The following is a 20,907-nucleotide window of genomic DNA, read 5'->3' on the forward strand; positions in this document are numbered from 1 at the left end:
CAAACTTACTAACTGTACCTCTTATGCTCGCATCCAAATCATTATGTAAATGACGAAAAGTAGTGGACCCAGCACCAATCCTTGTGGCACTCCACTGGTCACAGGCCTCCAGTCTGAAAAACAATCCTCCACTACCACCCTCTGTCTTCTACCTTTGAGCCAGTTCTTTACCCAAATGGCTAGTTCTCCCTGTATTCCATGAGATCTAACCTTGCTCACCAATTTCCCATGGGGAACCTTGTCGAATACCTGACTGAAGTCCATAAAGATCACATCGACTGCTTTGCCTCATCAATCCTCTTTGTTACTTTTTCAAAAAACTCAATCAAGTTTGTGCATGATTTCCCATGCACAAAGCCATGTTGACTATCCCTAATCAGTTCTTGCCTTTCCAAATACATGTACATCCTGTCTCTCAGGATTCACTCCAATAACTTGCCCACTGAGGTCAGGCTCACTGGTCTGTAGTTCCCTGGCTTGTCCTTACCACCTTTCTTAAACAGTGGCACCACGTTAGCCAACCTCCAGTCTTCAGGCACCTCACCTGTGACTATAGATGATAAAAATATCTCAGCAAGAGGCCCAGCAATCGCATCCCTAGCTTCCCACAGAGTTCTAGGGTACACCTGATCAGGTCAGGACGTTTTATCCACTTTTATGCATTTCAAGACATCCAGCACTTCCTCCTCTGTAACATGAACATTATTCTGGATTTTGGGTAATCCAAGATGAAGGACAGGAAATATTTCTGGCTGTATCAGCTGCTCCTTTTTTGAGATGTTTTAGGGGTTGGAGGTGATTTCCTCAAATTCCAGGAGCAGCAATTACTGTTGCATTGTTTTGGAACTTCAGAGAAAAAAGTCAAAACAACAGCACTTTTAAAAGGGAGAAGAACAGACAAAGACAGCACATGGTGAGGACAGTGCAGGAGGGAGAGAGAGAGAGAGAGAGAAACCCACATTGCTAACGGACAGAGTTAGCAGTTACTGCCTTTGCTGTTTGAATTCATGTATCGCTGTACATTGGAGTGTCTCTGGGAAAATTTAAAAAACAGTGAAATTCACAACTAACCTTGGAGGAACCTGTTTGGGAGAGGTCATAGCACAGAAACAGATAAGTTGATGTTTAAAGCATGACCATAAAATAAGTCTGCAGTAGTGAGTAGAGTGGGTTCTTTCTTGAATATATATTTATTGAGCTATGACTTGATTAAACTTAAAATATAAGCCATACGTATTAATTTAATGTTTTGTAGAGGAATAAGATGGTGCTATTTTTTGGGTCTATGGATTGAAAGATGCAAAAATGGTCCTTAGTAGAGTGAAATGTTCCTCATGTCAGATGAGGGAATTCAGGGAAAGTTTACATGTTACTGAGGATTATATCTGCAATAAATGCCGTTGGTTGTGAATCCTATCAGATCGGATGGAGCGGTTGGAGAGACAGTTAGAAGTAATGAGGAATTTACAAGAGCAAGGGGGTGTGATGGATGGCAGATATAGGAAGGGGGAAAAGTTGCAGATATAGTCACATAGATGGGTTAACTCCAGGAAAGGTAAGAGAGGTAGGCAGCTAGGGCAGGAGTCTTCTGTGGATATACCTATTTCAAACAAGTATGTTGTTTTGGAAAATGTAGGGGGTGATGGATTCTCAGGGGAATGAATAGCTAAGTTTCTGGTATTGAAACTGGCTTTAAGGTAATGAGAGGTACATTAGGTTCCAAGTGATCGATTGTTCAAGAGGACTCTCTAGTAGTAGGTACAGACAGACGTTTCTGTGGCCAGCAATGAAATATCAGAATGGTGTGTTGCTTCCCTAATGCTAGGATCAAGGATGTCTCAGAGAGGGTGCAGAATGTTCTCAAGGGGTAGAGGGGACTGAAGGAGGTCATTGTATTGAGACTAATTATTAATAACAAAGGGCTCTCAGCTTGCCAACAACAAAGTGATCAGTTGTCAGGTAGCTGAACAGCAAGAGAACCAGCAAATCAGTTGACGAGCAACTGAATAGTCTTAGTTCTCAGTCTAGGAGAAAGTGAAGACTGCAGATGCTGGAGATCAACGACAAAGAGTGTGTTGTTGAAAAAGTACAGCCAGTCAGGCAGCATCCGAGGAGCAGGAAAGTCAATGTTTCAAGCATAAGCTCTTCATTCCTGATGAAGAGCTTATGCTCGAAATGTTGACTCTCCTGCTCCTCGAATGCTGCCTGACTGGCTGTGCTTTTCCAGCATCACACTCTTTGACTTAATTCTCAGTCTGTCCAGTCAGCCACTTTAAAATGGAAGAAAATCAGCTTATCTTGACCTCAGTTGTTGCTGCAAGTTGTGAGTTTGAATCGGATAAGTCAGAGACCTTTCTTGAGTGAAACCGCCATCCTATTCTCTTACAAACCAGTGGAAGCATTCCAAAAGTCCAGGTTGGAGGGTACTCTTTGGATCAGCAAGGACATCCCATGCAAACAGATACAATGGAACTCTTTTTCCAGTTTGCCCATCTTTCTGTATCTGTACGTATCAGGGAGAGTTTATTAGGGGTGTTTAGTTTCAATTTGTAGGATTTGCTTAGTTTAACTATTGACCTGTGACAAGAATCAAACGATGTATAATAAATAGTAAATTCTTGTGAAGTAAAATAACCATAGTCTCAGAGAACCATATGACTGCTCTTTCATTGGAAATAGACTGGTGGTGAATTTAACCTGAAGGTCACCATGTCTCAGGGGAGGCAAGGGGTTGACAAGGAAGGACCTTGACCTACATGGTAACGTCAACCAGTGAGTACAAAGTTGTACACCCCAGTCCAACACTGGCATCTCAAATCATATCAACCAGTGAGGGAATTGAACCCATGTTGTTTGTGTCCCTCTATATTCACAGACCAGCCAGCTGAGCTAACTGACACGTTTGTTAGGTACATATATACCTGGTCTGTACCTCCTGTCACCCTGGGGCTGAAAATTGGGTAGTTTGGGCATTTTGCGAATTAATTTTTATAAACCTTTTGTGACACCTGCAGAAACAGTGGGAGAGATTTCCCACCAGCTGAGTTTCACCAAGTTAGAAAACTTAAGAAGGCATCAGTGGCACACTGGTTAGCACTGCTGTCTCACAGTGCCAGAGATCCGGGTTCAATTCCCGACTCAGGCGACTGACTGTGTGGAGTTTGCACATTGTCCCCGTGTCTGCGTGGGTTTGCTCCGGTTTCCTCCCACAATCCAAAAAAATGTGCAGGTTTGGTGAATTGGCCATGGTAAATTGCCCGTAGTATCAGGTGAAGGGGTAAATATAGGGGAATGGGTCTGGGTGAGTTGTGCTTTGGCGGGTCGGTGTGGACTTGTTGGGCTGAAGGGCCTGTTTCCACACTGTAAGTAATCTAATCTTCTCTTACTCTGGCATTCAGTCGGTGATTTGGTGAGAATAACCCTGATCCCAGCATCCAATTGACTTTCTTGTGCGTTGTTGGTTAGTTTAGGATGTGGTCCCATTGGCCCCACACATCGGGAAATCTCAAGCAAGGTCGATGGTGAGAAACATACTGGCAGGTCACCCTATGTTCCCGCTGATGCAGTCAGAGGACAGGTGTTGCTGGTAATGTGCACTTATCAAAATTACTTTGAGCTGTTGGTTATGACATCTTTCAAATGAGACCAACTGAGACCCCATCTTTCTTCCTTGGCGTTGTTTGTGGATCTTGCTGTGTACAAACTTGCCACCATAATTCTCACATCGTAGCAGTGACTGCATTTCAGTGATACGTCATTGCTGACAGAGACTTTCTTTAAGACGTCCTGGAGTTGTGATTTGCGTTGTATTGTCTTTTTACATTTGGAACTAGCAGTCTGGATTTTCTGGGTTTTTTGGGTGCAGTTTGCCTTCAAAGTCATACTGGAAAGTTCCAGTTTCAATGAGTAGTTTGTGCTGTGCTGGATATCATAGTAAGGCAGTCACAATTCTCATAGGAGCACCCCCAAGGTTGGAGAGATAAACTAGTCACAGTTGCTCACCATTGATTAGCCTGTATATGTGTGAGGCTTAATCTCAGAGTGACTGCAGGATCTGACTCTGATGTCTTCCACAGTGGAATAGTATGCTTGTCTTAATTACATAACCTTGTACATACATGTGGACATGCCTGACAACAACTGGAAGCCATGACACCCCTAAGACATCAACATTTTAGGAGGAAGAGGAGAAAGAAACCAGAAGGGAGGAGAAAATGAAATCAACTTGAATCAAGTGGGTTAAAACACAACCTGATGCAGGGGGTAAAATAAATATTTGCAAGTAAAGGTTACAATGGAAAACCTTGTATTATAACAATTACCGAAACGTCCAATTACATCATTTCAGAAAATTCCTCAACCAGTTCTTTCAATGCAGAAATTATCCAACAGGAAAAAAAGATGTAATATGCATCCTCATGGCACAATGAGAGTTTGACCCTATGTGCCAAGTTTAGTCTTGCAACTATGCCACCATAGGGTGAGCACTGTGTAGCGACAATGAGCTGCCTTGGATAGGGAAGGTGGGGTAACACAGTGAGCAAGGCTCAGGGGCAATTCTTGCAGTAAAAGGGGCACCACCAGAAAAGGAGCTCTTGATGGGTGTATTTATAGCTGTAGGTCTTGCTTGGCCTTGGCAGGATTGATGGAAGAAGTAATGAGTTTTAAACCCGTGAACTCCCAGAGGCAAGGAGGCATTTCAGTAGCATTGGATTGATAGGGTCTGGTTTTAATCGCCACTGGAACCAAATAAAGATTATTACAATGATATAAAGCAGCTGACATGGTAGAGTAATTACGGCAGCACAGGGACATTTTGAACAATTAAAACAGTGGAGGCAGTGTTGTGAAATATTATCTGCCCGACAAGCGAAGATTAAACACAAAAGAATGTTTGTTTTTGAGGAATAAGAGTTAATCAAGCCCTCTGCCTCACTGCGCCTTTTCCGCAGCACTCCCCCCACCCCGCCCTGGCACTCACAGAGAATCAGATTGTTGTAGTCCAGCACCAGCTGTTTCCTGTTAACAACCTGCCTGCTGAGGATGAGCTGACTGTTTGCATTTGTCTCAGCGCCACCCCCTCCCCCACCCCTCCCCCTCAACTTTGTCCCTCACCGAAGGCCCTGTAGTTTCTTTGGCTATCAATTCTCCCTGACTCTGCAGAGCAATACTCCCCGTTTGAAGCAATTATTCTCTATTTACATTACCCCCATGTCCTTCCAAAGTGCATACCTCACAGGTTAAGCCCTCATGGTAGCTTTCCAGCTCTCCCTACCCTTGTTCATTGATGAAAGACAATGGCCTCCAATCAGTTCACTGACCCAATCACCATTCTGAGAGGCAATCGCGTTAGTCTTCTGGTGGTCATCCCAGAGCTTGTGACCTGCAAGCTTACTTGTTTTTGCAGTCTCTCTTGGTGTCAGTGCTTTTCTAATTGCCCTGAACATTCAACATGGGCTTTGAATGAGACAGAATTACCGCTGTTCAGTTTAAAGATTGTGCCTTTGCACTTTCTGTGTCTGATCCACAACCTTTGACCTCGTACTAACATTGCTAAAGTCTTCACTTTTTGCATGGAGTGATACCAGTTCTTTGTTTTTCCCTTAGAACATTCTCTGATGCTTCCGAGGGTATAAACAGTTATAGTGGACAGTGAAAGGCCAATATACTGTACGAATTAAGACCAGTATTCGATACTGATCCTGAAACCAGTACCTCTGGTCATTGGACTAGATATACCGGTCCTTTCACCAGTAAGACTGGTGATGCAGTGCTGTAATGCAGTGTGCTGGAAAGGTACATTAAGGCACAAATCTTTATGCGGTAAATGTTATTGTCTATAGAAGGTGCTTCCCAGGCAGATTTTCCATGTTTCCTGGAGTCCAACAAATTAGACATAAAAGTCTGTATGTGTGGGTATATATGTTAACATCAATTGTGATACTTATTTTTGGATTTGAAAGATATTGTGGAAACACGACATTTTACAGTGTAAAAAAACACCAAATGGAACTACACACACCCTGGCTTACATTATCTGAAATATGGGCAGCACGGTGGCACAGTGGTTAGCACTGCTGCCTCACAGCGCCAGAGACCCGGGTTCATTTCCCGCCTCAGGCGACTGACTGTGTGGAGTTTGCACGTTCTCCCCGTGTCTGCGTGGGTTTCCTCCGGGTGCTCCGGTTTCCTCCCACAGTCCAAAGATGTGCGGGTCAGGTGAATTGGTCATGCTAAATTGCCAGTAGTGTTAGGTTAGGGGTATGGGTGGGTTGCGCTTCGGCGTGTCGGTGTGGACTTGCTGGGCCGAAGGGCCTGTTTCCACACTGTAAGTAATCTAATCTCATCTAATCTAATAAAGCTTGCTTCTTGTAGAATCCTTTGTCGGTTATCCCCTTGGAGTATAGATGACAGCCAAGGCAAGCTGCAGGTAGGCAGAAAAAAGGGAGTAATAATTAATGGTTGTGAATGCAACAAAGTCAACAATAGAACATTAAGAGCTGAGATGTCGGTCAAAGACTCTGTTAAACTTGTCCAAGGCATGCAGGTGAGAGCACAGTTAAAAATAAAAATTGCAAAATGACTAGCAGGCATCAGAAATGGACCAGGTGAGTTTGCACATTTTCAATGTGTCTGCGTGGGTTTCCTCCGGGTGCGCCGGTTTCCTCCCACAGTCCATACTGTTCAGGGATGTGTAGACTAGGCAGATTAGCCATGTTAAATGTGGGAATATGGTGGCGGGCCTGGGTCAGAGTGGGTGCTCTTCAGAGGATCAGTGCGGACTCAATGGGCCGAATGACCAGCTTCTGCACGGTAGGGATTCCATGATTCAAACTGGAAATTCTGAAACTGACGTAAAGAAGAATCATGGATTTAAGTGGAAAGGGACTGGATAAAGAGAGAATAAAAAATTGAGTTAAGGGAGGAAGAAGCATTTATAACACAGGAGTGGGCAGAAACATTGGTCTGCCCCGGCAGTCCTGTTTGTGGGGTTTGGGAGGAAGGTCAAAGCAGGCTGTATGGGCTGAGTGTCGATAAGCTTGGAGGTCTCCAGCTAAAGTGAAATTAGTGACTGTTGTGGACGCAATAGCCTGGGTTTCCTTGGGGTGATCATGGTCAAGGAGGAGATAGGCTGGTGCTCAGTCTCTGCAATGTAGAGGTCAGTACACCAGGCACCAGCAGCACCTCCTGTGTCTGCAGACCTGATTACAAATTCTGGAGTGCAGTCAGTTCAGAAGGAAATAGGTTTGAATAAGCGACAGTGGTGAGAGAAATTAAGGCGACAATGTTGTGTCGACAGTTCTTAATGAACAGGGTCGAGTGCAGGTTAACGGCCGGTGGGAGGGGGCCAGATGGAGGGAGGGCATTGAAGGTGGGTTAAGGATTTTATGGGGTGGGGAGAGGACTCCTGCCCAAAGGAATGGGCAGGAAAGTAGACGCAACAGAGGGAGAGTACAACCCAAAATGTCATGTCCGAAATTCATTGAGGTTGTGGTGGAAAGGGATGAAATGGAAATCTTTGAGCACAGAGAATGGTCCGAGAGTGAAAGGTCAGAAACGATAGTAAATACTCGACAAGAGGTGGGGTTAGGAGAAAGGATGGAGACAGAGAGAGGGGAGGGGAGGAAGATGCTAGAACACTATGAGTATCTCTGAGCTGTTGAACCTTGCAATCCTTAATGCCTGAAAGGAATGGAAAATGTTTCTTGTTAGAAAATCGAAGAAGCTAGCAAATGGAGTGAAACTGTGAGGTGGAGCAGGGTAACCCTGGAATAGTGTGAGGCAGTGCCAATGAAAACAGAGGTCAGGCATCTGTATATGGTGGTGCATGGCACTGAGTGTGGATCTCAAGATGCAGTGAGAACAGTTGGCTGAGGAACGCTATACATCACCTGTGACCCTGGATGGATTCAAAACTCAAAGGAGGAAACTTCAGTTGGGAAGCTATGTCGGGTGAGTCTGAAACAAAAACAGAAATTGCTGGATAAATTCAGCAAGTCTGGCAGAATCTCTGGCAAGAAAGCAGAGTTAATGTTTTGAGTGCGGTGACTTTTCGTTGGGAAGTTATATTGCAGTTGCACAAGACTTTGCTGAGGCTGCACTTGGTTTTGGTCATCTTGCTATAGGAAGAATGTTATTAGACTGGAACAGTGCAGACGAAATTTACGAAGACGTTGTCAGGATTCAAGGGATTGCGTTATAAGGAGAGGTTGGATGAACTAGAACGTTTTTCTTTAGAGTGGAGAAGACTGAGGGGTGACTTTCTCAAGATATATAGGATCATGAGAGGCATGGATAAGGTGAATGCACTCAGTCTTTTCCCCAGGGTTGGGGGAATCGAGGACTAGAGGGCATCAGTTTAAGATTCGGGGGGGAAAGAACAAAAGGGAACCTGAAGGGCAACTTTTTTTATACAGAGAGTGGTACATGTATGGAATGAACTGGCAGCGGAAGTTGTTGAGGTGGGTGCATTAACAACACTTAAAAGGCATTTGGACAAATACATGGATAGAAAAGGTTTAGAAGGATATGGGCCAAGTGCAGGAAAATGGGATTAGTGTGAACGGACATCTTGGTCGGCATGGACCAGTTTGAGCCAAAGGGCCTGTCTCCGTGTTGTAGGACTCCTTGACTCTAACTGTTAACAACTCAGAAAAAGTGGTATTTATTTAGTTTTTGGAAGGGAATACAACATTATTGGGTTAATCCAGAGTACAATTTTAAATATCCGTTTTCCACAAAGTGTTAAAAATGCTCTAATGTCTTCAGTCCCTGTTAGTGTGTGAAAGGGAATGACGCACGTACCCTGGGGAACTGGATGGCTCTGATACAACATGTTCAGCGTCAGCTTAGGCTCAGGATATTCTATCCTTTCACACTATTTCACCAAGCGTTGGCAGATAATGAATTAACAGCAGAGCAAGAGGAGTATTCATGAGCTGAGTGCTGTTTGTTAAGGTGTCCACTTTACAGCCTTGAGAAATTAAACCCACTCGGGAACATCAGGTTGACACTTCAGTGCATTTCTGAGGGAGTCATGCGCAGCCAGAGTGGCAGTCCTTTCAGTATGTGACGTCAAGTGGATGTAAAAGATTCTGTACTGTTTGGAAGGAAGCAGGCGAGATCTCCCAGTTTCCTAGCCAGTACTTTTATGCCTTGACATGTAGTCTGGATATTTATTGTAACTTGTTGGGTCTGGCTCTATGCAAATTGATACCTGTGTTTGCTGCATTATGACAGTGATAATTTTGTAAAGCAGATTGAAGTTGAAGACTCTGTAAAAATACGTCGTTCTCTCTGCAAATAGATCATAAAAGGTGATTGTCCAACAGTGGCAGATGAACTGAAGTGAGACTCAATGCTTGGCTAACTAGTAAGGAGGCAGTTACCTGTACAGCAGACAGTAGTTCACCGGAGCAACATGCAGGCAGCAGATCTAAGGAAGATAAATGTCACCACATACTATCATGCCACGTGGTACATAGTGATTAATAATTTCACTTAGCTGTTATGATGTTCTTTGGTAGTCCTTGGGCCTAATTGTATTTTCTGTGTTCCTTTCCACTAGTTAGAGCAATCACTCAAGGTGGAGGTTTCTGAATGGGAGCAAAAGGGGGCTGAGTCAAAGGCTGTGTCAGATCTTCGCCGCCAATTTGAGGATGAAGAAAGGGTTTATCGGCGAAAGCTTCAGGCATATCAAGATGGACAACAGCGTCAGGCTCAACTTGTACAAAAGCTTCAGGTCAAGGTAGGAAGAGAACAGATTGCACTTTGCAATCGAAAGTAGACTCTCAAATCAGAAAGCGGACGTTGGAATGGAGAGAGTGAGAGAGGCATGAATCTTGTCAAACTGCAGAGAAATTGGCAAGTGGGCTTGTGAGAAAAGGCGTGTGTGCAGCAAGACATTTGGAATTAGTCCCAAGAAACCAGACCCTGGCAGTAGTCTTTATGCCGCTGTGTGGTCTCTTGTTTATAGCAACCATCAACAGTGAAAGCTGCATTCAGAAATGTGGGAACGGAACATAGGCTTAGTGAAAAGAAGGTTGGCAATTGTGCAAATCATTAGAATACAATGCCATCTTAATTCCGGGTGAGGCAGGGGTGTCAGCCGGAGCGGGGTGAATTTCAGACAGAACTCTAATGGTAGGGCAGGATTTAATGCCTTTTGCTCAGGTGAGTTTGGGGTTTTAATCGGACCCTGCTGGTTTCTCACCTCTATCCCAATTTCAGTGTCTGGTGAGAAGGCTTGTAATTGGCCTTCCTGAACTGCTGCCAGTTGATGTTCTTAATTATGCCATGAAGGGCCACAAGGCAGTCTGATGCCACTGTTATCCACCCTGTGGCAAATGCTGGGATAACCGTGCAGGAAGCCCGTTGAGTTTGCATTGCGGGATTCTAGTCTTGAAGGTGGGAGGATGGATGTGGTGGAAGGGAACCCTTCATTTCAAGGACCAGGAAGGGAGGGTGTCACTTGCCCCGCTGCTGATGCCCTTCCCACTGGCAATTTTCCTCACCCCTTGATCCTCAATCTTCACTCACCCAAAGACTGCGTGTTTTGCCAATGCTCAGCCTCTCCCTCCAGTGCATTACTGGCAGCATCCTCAGTGGGTTGGCAGCTCTTGGAGGTGCGTCTTCTATCCCCTCAGCCATACCACCCAAAAAAAACCCAGGGTCCAGGATCCTGAGAACGCCCACCACAGGAGACATATATCACCCTAGAGAATGCAATACATGCACTCACTATCTCTTCAGCTGTTGGACCAGACCTTAATCCCATCCCAACACTGATGAATTGAAATGCAGCTTGCAGTATTTCTGCTCTACCACTATTTCACCAGTATGGCTGAGGTAGGGGCTTCTTCTGCCCAAAATAGATCTTCAGCAACTCACAAGCTTTCTTAAGGTTACTTCCAAAACTTGTTCTTAGGAAATCTTAAAGAGTATAACTGATGCATGGTATTCCTTTAATATTACCGCCATATGCTCAGAGTGTCTTGTGATCTGTCCTTGAGCATCTAAAAAGCATACAGAACACGTCCAGAAACCTTAGCCACTCTCCCCTACATCAAAGACATCTCGGAAATGACTGCTGGACTACTCAGACCTCTTGGCATCATGGTAACCCACAAACCCACCAACACACTAAAACAGCAGCTACTGAACTTGAAAGACCCTATACAGGCAACAAGCAAAACTAATGTCATTTACAAAATACTGTGCAAGACTGTAACAAACACTGCATTGGACAAACAGGCAGAAAATTAGCCACCAGGATACATGAAGAACTGGCCACAAAAAGACATGACCCACTCTCACTAGTATCCTTACATAAAGTTGAGGAAGGACACCACTTTGACTGGGACCACGCATCCATCCGAGGACAAACCAAACAGAGACACACACAAGAATTCCTAGAAGCATGGCACTCCAACCAGAACTCTATCAACAAACACATTGACTTGGATCCCATTTATCATCCCCTGAGAAAAAGAACAGGAAATGACATCACCAACTCAAGGGAACCTAAACACATAAATTGAAAGCAGGCCATGCCACCAGTGCTTCATCAAGAGGCTCACTGAAGATGTCACCTAGTATGGTAACAAAACGTCTGAAAAAGAACCTTCCAGCTCAGCGAGCAAACCTGTATCCAAAATCTCAACCTGAGCTACAAATTTTCACAAAACTTGCTATCTTTCAACGGCTTGGTACTATCTGTCGTAGTCCACTGACTTAGAATGCAAACTTTTCTCATTAAAAACATCAAGTCATTACTACACAGAATGTGGCCATTTTTCCCATTGAGTCCATTACTAGCACAATTATCCACATTTTGTATGAACTAATGCATTAGTTTTTTTTTGTTCTGTGGGTGTCACTGGAAGGACCATCATTTGTTGCTGATCCATTTTAAGGAAGCTAAAGCTCATCCACATTACTGCAGGCCCAAGAGTTCTAAGAAATGGTAAAGATGTTACATTTCCTTTTCTAAAGGACGCTGGTGAATCAGATGAGTTCTGAGAACAGGAAAATGATAGTAGTCAGTAATAATCACCATTACTGAGATCATCTTCTGACATTCCAGACTGAAGAATTGATTTTAAGTCCCACCAGCTGCCATGGTGGCATTTGAACCCTTGTCCCAAGGACATGAGCCTGGGCCTCTGGATTAATAATTTGGTGAACTCGCCATCACCTCCCACACTTTCCTGACGTCATCTCTCCACACTGAGCTTTCTTTAAGTTGTACTTGACCTTGTTTGCCTGGGTGCACGTCCTTCTAGTTTTTCATTTGTTCAGTGTTGTACAGAACCATACCGACAACTTGCCCTCTCTTTATCACACTCCATTCTTTCCAGTGGGCTTTTAGATGTTTAAAATTACTCATAAAACCCATGCCTTTTATACTCAATATCAGTTGTCCCCAGTTGAGTCGACTTTTTTGGGCAAGATGTAAGGCACGGACAAGTGAAAGTTGGAGGTGTGATAAGAGCAGTAGGTGTAGAATGTCTGAGCTGCAGGAGAAGGTACCATCTGAGGTGTTACAACGATTGTAAAGGAACGAAAGCAAATGTGGGAGAGATGTTGTGAGCTGTAACTGCCTGTTGTACAAGTGTGCGGGCAGCGTAATGGAAGTGTGGGACCTGATTCCTACTTACAGTCATAGTGTCACTGAGAGGTACAGCATGGAAACAGACCCTTCAGTCCAACCCATCCATGCCGACCAGATATTCCAACCCAATCTAGTCCCACCTGCCAGCCCCTGGCCCATATCCCTCCAAACCCTTCCTTTTCTTGGACAACACCAATGAGCTTACTGAATTTTTATTGGCAGTATGATCAAATCCTGGCATCCCCTTACACTGAATACCTCAGTGAACACTAGTTGTGTGAAGGGGTCTCTTTCCTCACCCCCAACCACTGCCTCCCTCAAATTAAAACATAGAATTATTTTGGGACTTGAATTTTAGATAAATGTGACCACATTCTGACATAGGTTTGGAATGATTTACTCCTTTGTGAAACAGAAGTTGGTCTTGAGAAATAGACAGTTGGTATTACAGAAATGAATACTTCTGAAAACTTATGTTGAAGCTTAATGAATCACCAATTAGTGAGCATACAGCCTATATACCTGGTATCACATTGATGCTAAAATATATATACTACGTTACTCGTTTGACTGATAGGCAGAATGTAATTCTGGCTTAGTAGTGTTAGCTTGTAAGTGGTGAAAATTACTTGTGTTTCTGCTTCATATTAACAGGGTGAAACAACTAACTTCACCTGCTGCTCACAATGAGATGCTTTGCCCTTCCAGTGTAATCCAAGCTGCACTGAGTAACCTTCATGACCAAGGTTCATAGGTTTGTGCAGTATACAGTGAGAAATGATCTGATCAGGATGGACATTATCCAGATAGTGTCAAATACCACATCTCTTTGACTGCTCATAGCAAATAGTGTATTGACCATACACAACCAACCTAACCTTGCTAAACTCACAGCAGTATGTGTCTAACAGTAGATGCGACTCTACAATTAGGCAAAATTTACTAAATAGTCCTGACTGTGGTTGACAACATAGTTCTTCCTAATTTCCATTTGTCTGTCATGCTGTCATTGTGGTGCACTTACCATACTGGAAGTTCCCTATATTAATTCAAAGGGCTATGATTTTTATGGACAGAACATATGTATATACCCACTGCACTGATTTCCACTCAACAAAATAGGAGGCAACCAATCTCTCATTCACTCCTCTGGACAATTCTTTGGATAGTCAGAGTTTAGATTAGATTAGATTAGATTAGACTTACAGTGTGGAAACAGGCCCTTCAGCCCAACAAGTCCACACCGACCCGCCGAAGCGCAACCCACCCATACCCCTACATTTACCCCTTACCTAACACTACGGGCAATTTAGCTTGGCCAATTCACCTGACCCGCACATCTTTGTGACTGTGGACTTGCCTGTCGAAAATTTAACAAAACATTTAATTGTCAGTCATCTTAACTGCTGCATTCTCTATGGCAACATCTCCAACACCTTCTTTATCAACTGCTCAAACCTTTGGCTATTAATGAGAAACTTGACACCGACAAAAACAAGAAAGTGTTGTATTCGTATGGGCTTGGGATCTACGGTCATAGTAGTTGGAATTGAGTATTGACATCCGAGTTATTTGGTCATTGGGTAATATAGTTAGTGGGTTCATAGAATGATACAGTCCAACTTGGAGGCCATTCACCCTACAATGCCTATGTGAGCTCCCAGAAAGTTTAATTCTTAAAAAAAAACGCTCCAGTAAGATCTATTTCCCATTTTCTCCCCACAGTGCTGAAAAATATTTATTGAAGTGAACATGCAAATCCTTTTAAAAAAAATTAACATTATTTGAAAGGTAGCAGAACAGATTTAGTGCATTCCAGATTGGAGTAACACGTTGTACAAAAAAAAGTTCTTATCTTCCCACTGGTCCTTTAAGTAAGTGTCTTAAGTCTGTGTCCCGTGTTTGCTGACATACAGTCAGAGGAGTCATAGGAATGTACAGCATGGAAACAGACACTTCAGTCCAACTCATCTTTGTTGACCAGATATACTCAATTAATCTAATCCCATTTGCCAGCACTTGGCCCATATATCTGTAAACCTTTGCTATTCATATACACCTTTTAAATGTTGTAATTGTACCAACCTCCAACAGTTCCTCTGGCAGCTCATTCTGTACTTGCACCACCTCTGCATGAAAAAGTTGCCCCTTAGGTCCCTTTCAAATCTTTCCCCTCTCACCCTAAACCTATGCCGTCCAGTTCTGGACTCGCCCACCCCAGAGAAAATCTTGTTTATTTAGATTAGATTCCCTACAGAATGGAAACAGGCCCTTCAGCCCAACAAGTCCACACTGACCCTCTGAAGAGTATATTTACTCCTAACTTGGCAATTTAGCATGGCCAATTCACCTGACCTGCACATCTTTGGAGTGTGGGAGGAAACTGGAGCATCGAAAGGAAACCCACACAGACACGGGGAGAATGTGCAAACTCCACACAGACAGTTGCCTGAGGTGGGAATCAAACCTGGGTCCCTGGTGCTGCAAGGCAGCAGTGCTCACCTCTGAGCCATCGTGCCACCCAGCCATGTACCCCATCCCATGCCCCTCATAATTTTATAAACTTCTATAAAGTCACTGCCTCTTGAATGGAAAAGATTAATTCCCATTTTACTGTATGAAGTTCTTGATTTGTACACTCTTTAATCAAGTCTTCCCTTAGCAGTCACTCAGGACAAAAATCCCAGTCTCTCTAAGAGCCTCCTTACATGTTCCTCCAAAACACACTTTACCTAAGTTCTCAAGTCAGTTTGTACTGAATCCTAAAGGGAACCATCCAAAAATTCAAATGGTTTTTATTGTGATCCAAGGTTCAAATTGTTCCAAGTATTCATTACTATAAAATGAAGCTGCCAGATGCGAGTGCCAGCGATTGGACTCTTGTTGGCAAAGAAGACTCCCATGATATGAAAAGAGGTTACTTTTAGTCAGCTGATAAGCCATGGTGGGGCCAGGTTAAAATGGTTTAAATGCCTAAAAGAACTGAAAACATTTCAAACAATCCTGATTGTGCAATAAACAACTGCTACATTTTAATTTTGCTTATTTTCAAAAGGAATCGAATTGATCTGGATTTCGTCTAGCTTGATCCAATCTGATCCAAATGCAACCTTCATTAACTCGCCAGCTGATGCTGTGGCACAACTCAACAGGGATTACGGTTTGCTCTCGAACAATGAGTTCTTGTGCTGCTTCCACAAGCTGAGATCCAGGTTGAGGCTCTGTGGGGATAACCTCCTCACTGCGTAACAAAATAAATCTGCACTGTACAGGGGATTGTGGAAAAATAAGAGTCAGTGTGGTTACGAGCTCCGAGTCTCACGAGCTAAATTTGGCCCAAGCTCTCAAAAAGGTTCCCTGCAGGAGAATATCATGGAGATAGATTTCCAGAATATACGACAGGGATATATTATGGAGGCATTAAGTTAGAATTACAGATTTTAAAAAATGGAGGTGTGAGAGAAGTAAAGTTTTATAAAGGATTCACTATTGAGATATATCTGCCACAATCACTGTGATGAAGGGATAGGAAATTAGAGAAATAATGTTTAGGAGGCTGGAAGAGCATATGGAGATAGGAGATTTTTTTTTAAGTTAAACAATCCCACACTTTGGAATTTCCAAAACCATTCCTATTTTCTATAATTAAGCCATACTTCTGTCTTTTAGACCACTCTCCTTCATGTATCTCTGGAATTTGACATACTTACTCCTAATTTGCTCACTGATGAACCGTTTTAAGACTCTTTAGAGACTAAGTTGGCCAATTCCTTCCACATCTTTGGCATTTCTCCTTACTTTGCATCTGACCATAGAGCAAGATATTATAAGTGAGCGATAAAGTGGTATGGCATGATAGCTGATTATCTTCAATTGTCATGGTGTGATACTTACATTACCTTCTGTAATATACAAATGAGACACAGGTCATGCATTACTGAAGAATTCAATGAGTTTTAGTTTTGCATCTGCTGTCTACATATGTGAAAATGCGTTGCTGGTTAAAGCACAGCAGGTCAGGCAGCATCCAAGGAATAGGAAATTCGACGTTTCGGTCCTGATGAAGGGCTTATGCCCGAAACGTCGAATTTCCTATTCCTTGGATGCTGCCTGACCTGCTGTGCTTTAACCAGCAACGCATTTTCAACTGTGATCTCCAGCATCTGCAGACCTCATTTTTTACCTGTCTACATATGTGCACTACATTCACAAGCACTTGTCTCACATGGACTCAACTATATATATTGTGTGTACCTTAACATGTTTCCCTCAGCGTGTTATGCTGCAAGAGGACTCAGGAAGATGGAGACTGAGACCTTTATATTATTTGTACAAGATATGGTGATGATAATATGAGAATGTCCCTTGAAGATATATCTCCTATCTGGGTGACATGATGCAACAAATGAGACAGATTCAACATCCACTATTATCTTTGTGAACTATTGTTTTTGTGGTTTAAGGTCTTGAGGTTCGAAACACTGGTCTCCCCTTTAAAGTTCGACAGCCACATTGGAAAGTTGTAGTCTGTCTGAATTGCATGACTCCCAACCAATGTCATTTCTGACCTGATGTCCTGCCATTCCCTCCCCACTAAATTAAACTGAATGACAGGAATTTACTTTGCACAGTTCCATGAGGATAGCCCATCCTGATGTCAGGAATTGCATCATCATCATCAAATGCAGCCCCAGTTGTGTTGATCCAATGAAATATGAGGTTGTGGAGCAAAGGGGCCTGAGTGTATATGTGCGCAGATCTTTGAATGTGGCAGGACAGGTAAAGACAGCAGTAAGTACAACAGACAGTGTCCTCAGCTTGTTTGATAAGGATGTGAAGTTGAAGTTGTACAAGGCACTTGCCTGACCTCAATACCACATTATGGGAATGGATGGATGTGAATGGATTGGAGAGAATGCAGAAGTAATTTTACAAGAAGAGAGATTTCAATTGCCAAGACAGATTGAAGAAGTTGAGACTGTTCCCTTCGAGAAAAAGGCTGAGAGGAAATTGGATTTAGGTTTTCAAAGTCACGGGCAGGCTGGACAGAGTAGATAGGAGAAACTCTTCCCACTCGTAAAAGGAACAATAACCAAAGGGCACAGACTTGGTGATTTGTAAAAGGAGCAAATGATATGTGAGGATAAAAAACATTTTCATGCAGCAAGTAATTAGATTATGGAATACACTGCCTGGAAATGTGATGATGCTTAAATGAGATATTCAAGAGAGCTTTGGATGATTATTTGGGTAAGAATAGAGTGCAAGGATATGGAGAAAAAGCAAGAAATTGGCACTTCAAAAACTCAATTGAAAAGCCGAGGATCAATTCTATGAATAGAGGCTACTTATTATGTGATAGACATTGGTGGGAGTTGACAATTACAGAACTGGATCTTAATGCACAACACTAGACATAATTATATCATTTTGCATTGTTAGCAGAGAGCCGCACCTGTAGAAGTACAGGCTAGCTCCTCACCAGCCAGGTCACCTTTGAAAATTAATCCCTCTGTGTACAGGTCTGGGCCTGCCTAATGAGGAAGTGCTCAGTGTAAAGCAGATGAAATCTGACAGTGGGTCTCAGGCTAGATTTGGACCAAATTATCAAAAGAAAAATCCCAAAAATAGAAGTGGAGGAAGAGGATGCATCCACAATATTTGATCAGATAAAATAATGGTATAGGGCATGTAACATCTTCCTTTGTAGATGAGATCTAACCAAAAATGCACTCGTCCAGGTGAGGAAAATGGCTGTGAAGTGGATGAGTTACGGGTTTAGGTATCTAGTGTTAGATAAAGTGGGTTGCAAGTAATATGCCACTGCACCAATGTCTTGTGGCAATTGTTCCATTTCCCACAACAACCTTCTGAAAGTTGAATCTGATTAACATTGGTGAGTAATGTTGAATTAAAGGCAGTACTGTCCTTTAGAGCCATATCCATTCAAACGTTTGATGGAACACTTTTAGGCTGAACTGTCAACAAAAATTGGATTGCACTACCACTGTGCAGTAAAAAGGCCAGAGTCTAATTTGCTACTATAGCAGGGCATTTTCAGGATAATCATGCTGAAGTCTTTTGAAGAGTTAAATCTGCTGCAAGATTTGGGCCAAATAATGTAATGCTTGGATCCAAATTCTGTTTGGACAGATGACTCCAGATAAACTCAGATGTGGTCCAAGCAAGATCTGATCTAAACACAGAATACTGACAGGGCAAACCACTTCCCATTGCACAGCATTCCTACTCCAAGAATAATAGTTAAAACACACAAACTACTGATCCAAGCAAAGAATGTTCCGGATTATCCAGCTTTTAATGGCCAGAATATCGAACACCAACAATTCCCCAGGCAAAAGTCATTGAGACACAGCAGCACAGTTACGAGGCTAATCGTGCTCACATCTAATAATTGAGTGCATTTCAGTTTTCCTGTTCCTCGTGCAATGAATGATTAAGGGGCCTGAACACGTGGGTTGGTTAATTCGCTATTTTTATCTTCAATTTACAGAAAAATTGGTCCAACGTTTCTTGGCAATCAGACTATGTGTTTATGAAAGTTTAGTAATCAAAGATTTTTTATATAAAAGTTGAACATTTGCCCAATTTAAGTTTTAACTACAACTGTTTTGCAGTGAATTGTGGAGGGGAGTAGGGGGATGGGGAGGGAAATGAATGACTTGCCTTTCTAAAGCTCCTGTCACAATCTCAGGACATTCTAAAAGTTCTTACAACCAATGAAGATGCTTTTTGAATTGTTGTGGCTGTTGTAATACAGGAAGGGCCACCAATTTGCACTCAGCATGATATCACAAATAGCAAATTGATGATGACCAGATAATCCAATGTTCATTGAGTGATTTAATATTTGTAGGACAACAGGGAGAACTCCCTTGCTCCTCATTGAAACAGTGCCATGCAGTCTCTTCTGTCCCATGTTTCAGCTGGAGTTGGAAAGTTGGCTTTATGGGGTGATAAAACTAAATCAAACAAGTCACCAATCTCTCATGGGTAATTGAAAACTTAGAACAATTGACTAACTTCATTTTTCCGGCCAGGTACCTGATCCATTTGGGAGCAGGTATCAGAAACCCAGAAGGGTGCCCACCACATCGGCCTTACCATGAAAAGGTCAGCTGACCTTGGGTAATATCCTCCAAGACTCCTGACACATGTTCTGTGGTGGAGATTGCTCAAGAGGAGTGTCTAATTGGGATGTTACCGATATGACATGCATAAATTTCCAGGCTCCTACAATGATGCAAAATCTGTCTGTCCATGCTGGTGAGATCACAAAGCAAACAAAAATAGCTCATATTTTTCAATTAGGATTATACCTTGCAGATTGAACTTTGTTCTAGAACTTTCTCCCATTCTCCTCTCCCTTCCTGAAATATGCCTTCTGTTACATTACAGTTCCATGCTGTAGTCATTGTACTCCATAAGATGATTCAAATTTAATATTCATTGCTTGGCAGTTATGATTTACAGAAAGGTTCGTTGTCAAAAGGTGCAGAGATCTAAGGTGACTTCCTTGCCCTTGCTCCTTTCAGGTTCTGCAATACAAGAAAAGATGTGGTGAGCTGGAACAGCAGATGCTTGAGAAGACCTCTGAGTTGGAACAGCAGAAAGTGTCGGTGGGTATGAATCACTCAGTCCAAGCCACTTGGGTTGGATCGTTTGGTTTGGCCTTTTCATGTGACAGTAGAGACCGAGAGTGCAAACAGCTGACAAACAGAGTGCGCGATGTGGCAGAGAGGAAGAGTGAGCTGAACAAATAGTATAAAAGAGGGATGGGCAAAAGAAGTGAGATAGTGAGCAGGGCGTAAAAGGATGGAGTAAGAAAAAAGAAGTCAGTTCTTTTACACACATGCACGCACACGCAATCAAAAATTGCTGGAAAAGCTCAGCAGGTCTGACAGCATTTGTGGAAAGAAAATCAGAATTAAAACTTTGGGACCAGTGATCCTTCCTCAGTTCTGAACCTGAACCATTAATTCAGCTTAGTCTCTACAGATGCTGCGAACCAGCTGAGCTTTTCCAGCAATTTCTGTTTTTGTTTCTGATTTTGAGCGTCCGTAGTTATTTTGGTTTCCATTTTGGTCTTTTTGTTTTTTTCTCAGTATGTATATTTCCAAAGTTTATAATGATTTCTCTTCTAACTGAGCTAGTCACTGTATGTATGTGTGGTGATGAGTCTGAGTTTTAAATTCACCCTGGCTACAAAACACTGTGGTTATGAACCAAGTGAAGTCCTTCTTTAGTTTCGGCTGCACATCTCTTGTGTGATA

General features: G+C 42.8%; 1 protein-coding gene across 1 annotated transcript in view; it reads left to right on the forward strand.

The window, feature by feature from the left end:
• crocc2 (ciliary rootlet coiled-coil, rootletin family member 2) overlaps nucleotides 1-20,907 on the forward strand; it is a 292,849-nt gene that overhangs the window by 58,628 nt on the left and 213,314 nt on the right. The window contains exons 4-5 of the mRNA XM_060833953.1: nucleotides 9,569-9,748; nucleotides 20,170-20,253. Coding sequence (XP_060689936.1) covers nucleotides 9,569-9,748; nucleotides 20,170-20,253 — 264 coding nt within the window. The remainder of the gene's footprint in view (nucleotides 1-9,568; nucleotides 9,749-20,169; nucleotides 20,254-20,907) is intronic.

Source organism: Hemiscyllium ocellatum, chromosome 13, assembly GCF_020745735.1.
Source record: "Hemiscyllium ocellatum isolate sHemOce1 chromosome 13, sHemOce1.pat.X.cur, whole genome shotgun sequence".
Lineage (NCBI taxonomy): Eukaryota > Metazoa > Chordata > Chondrichthyes > Orectolobiformes > Hemiscylliidae > Hemiscyllium > Hemiscyllium ocellatum.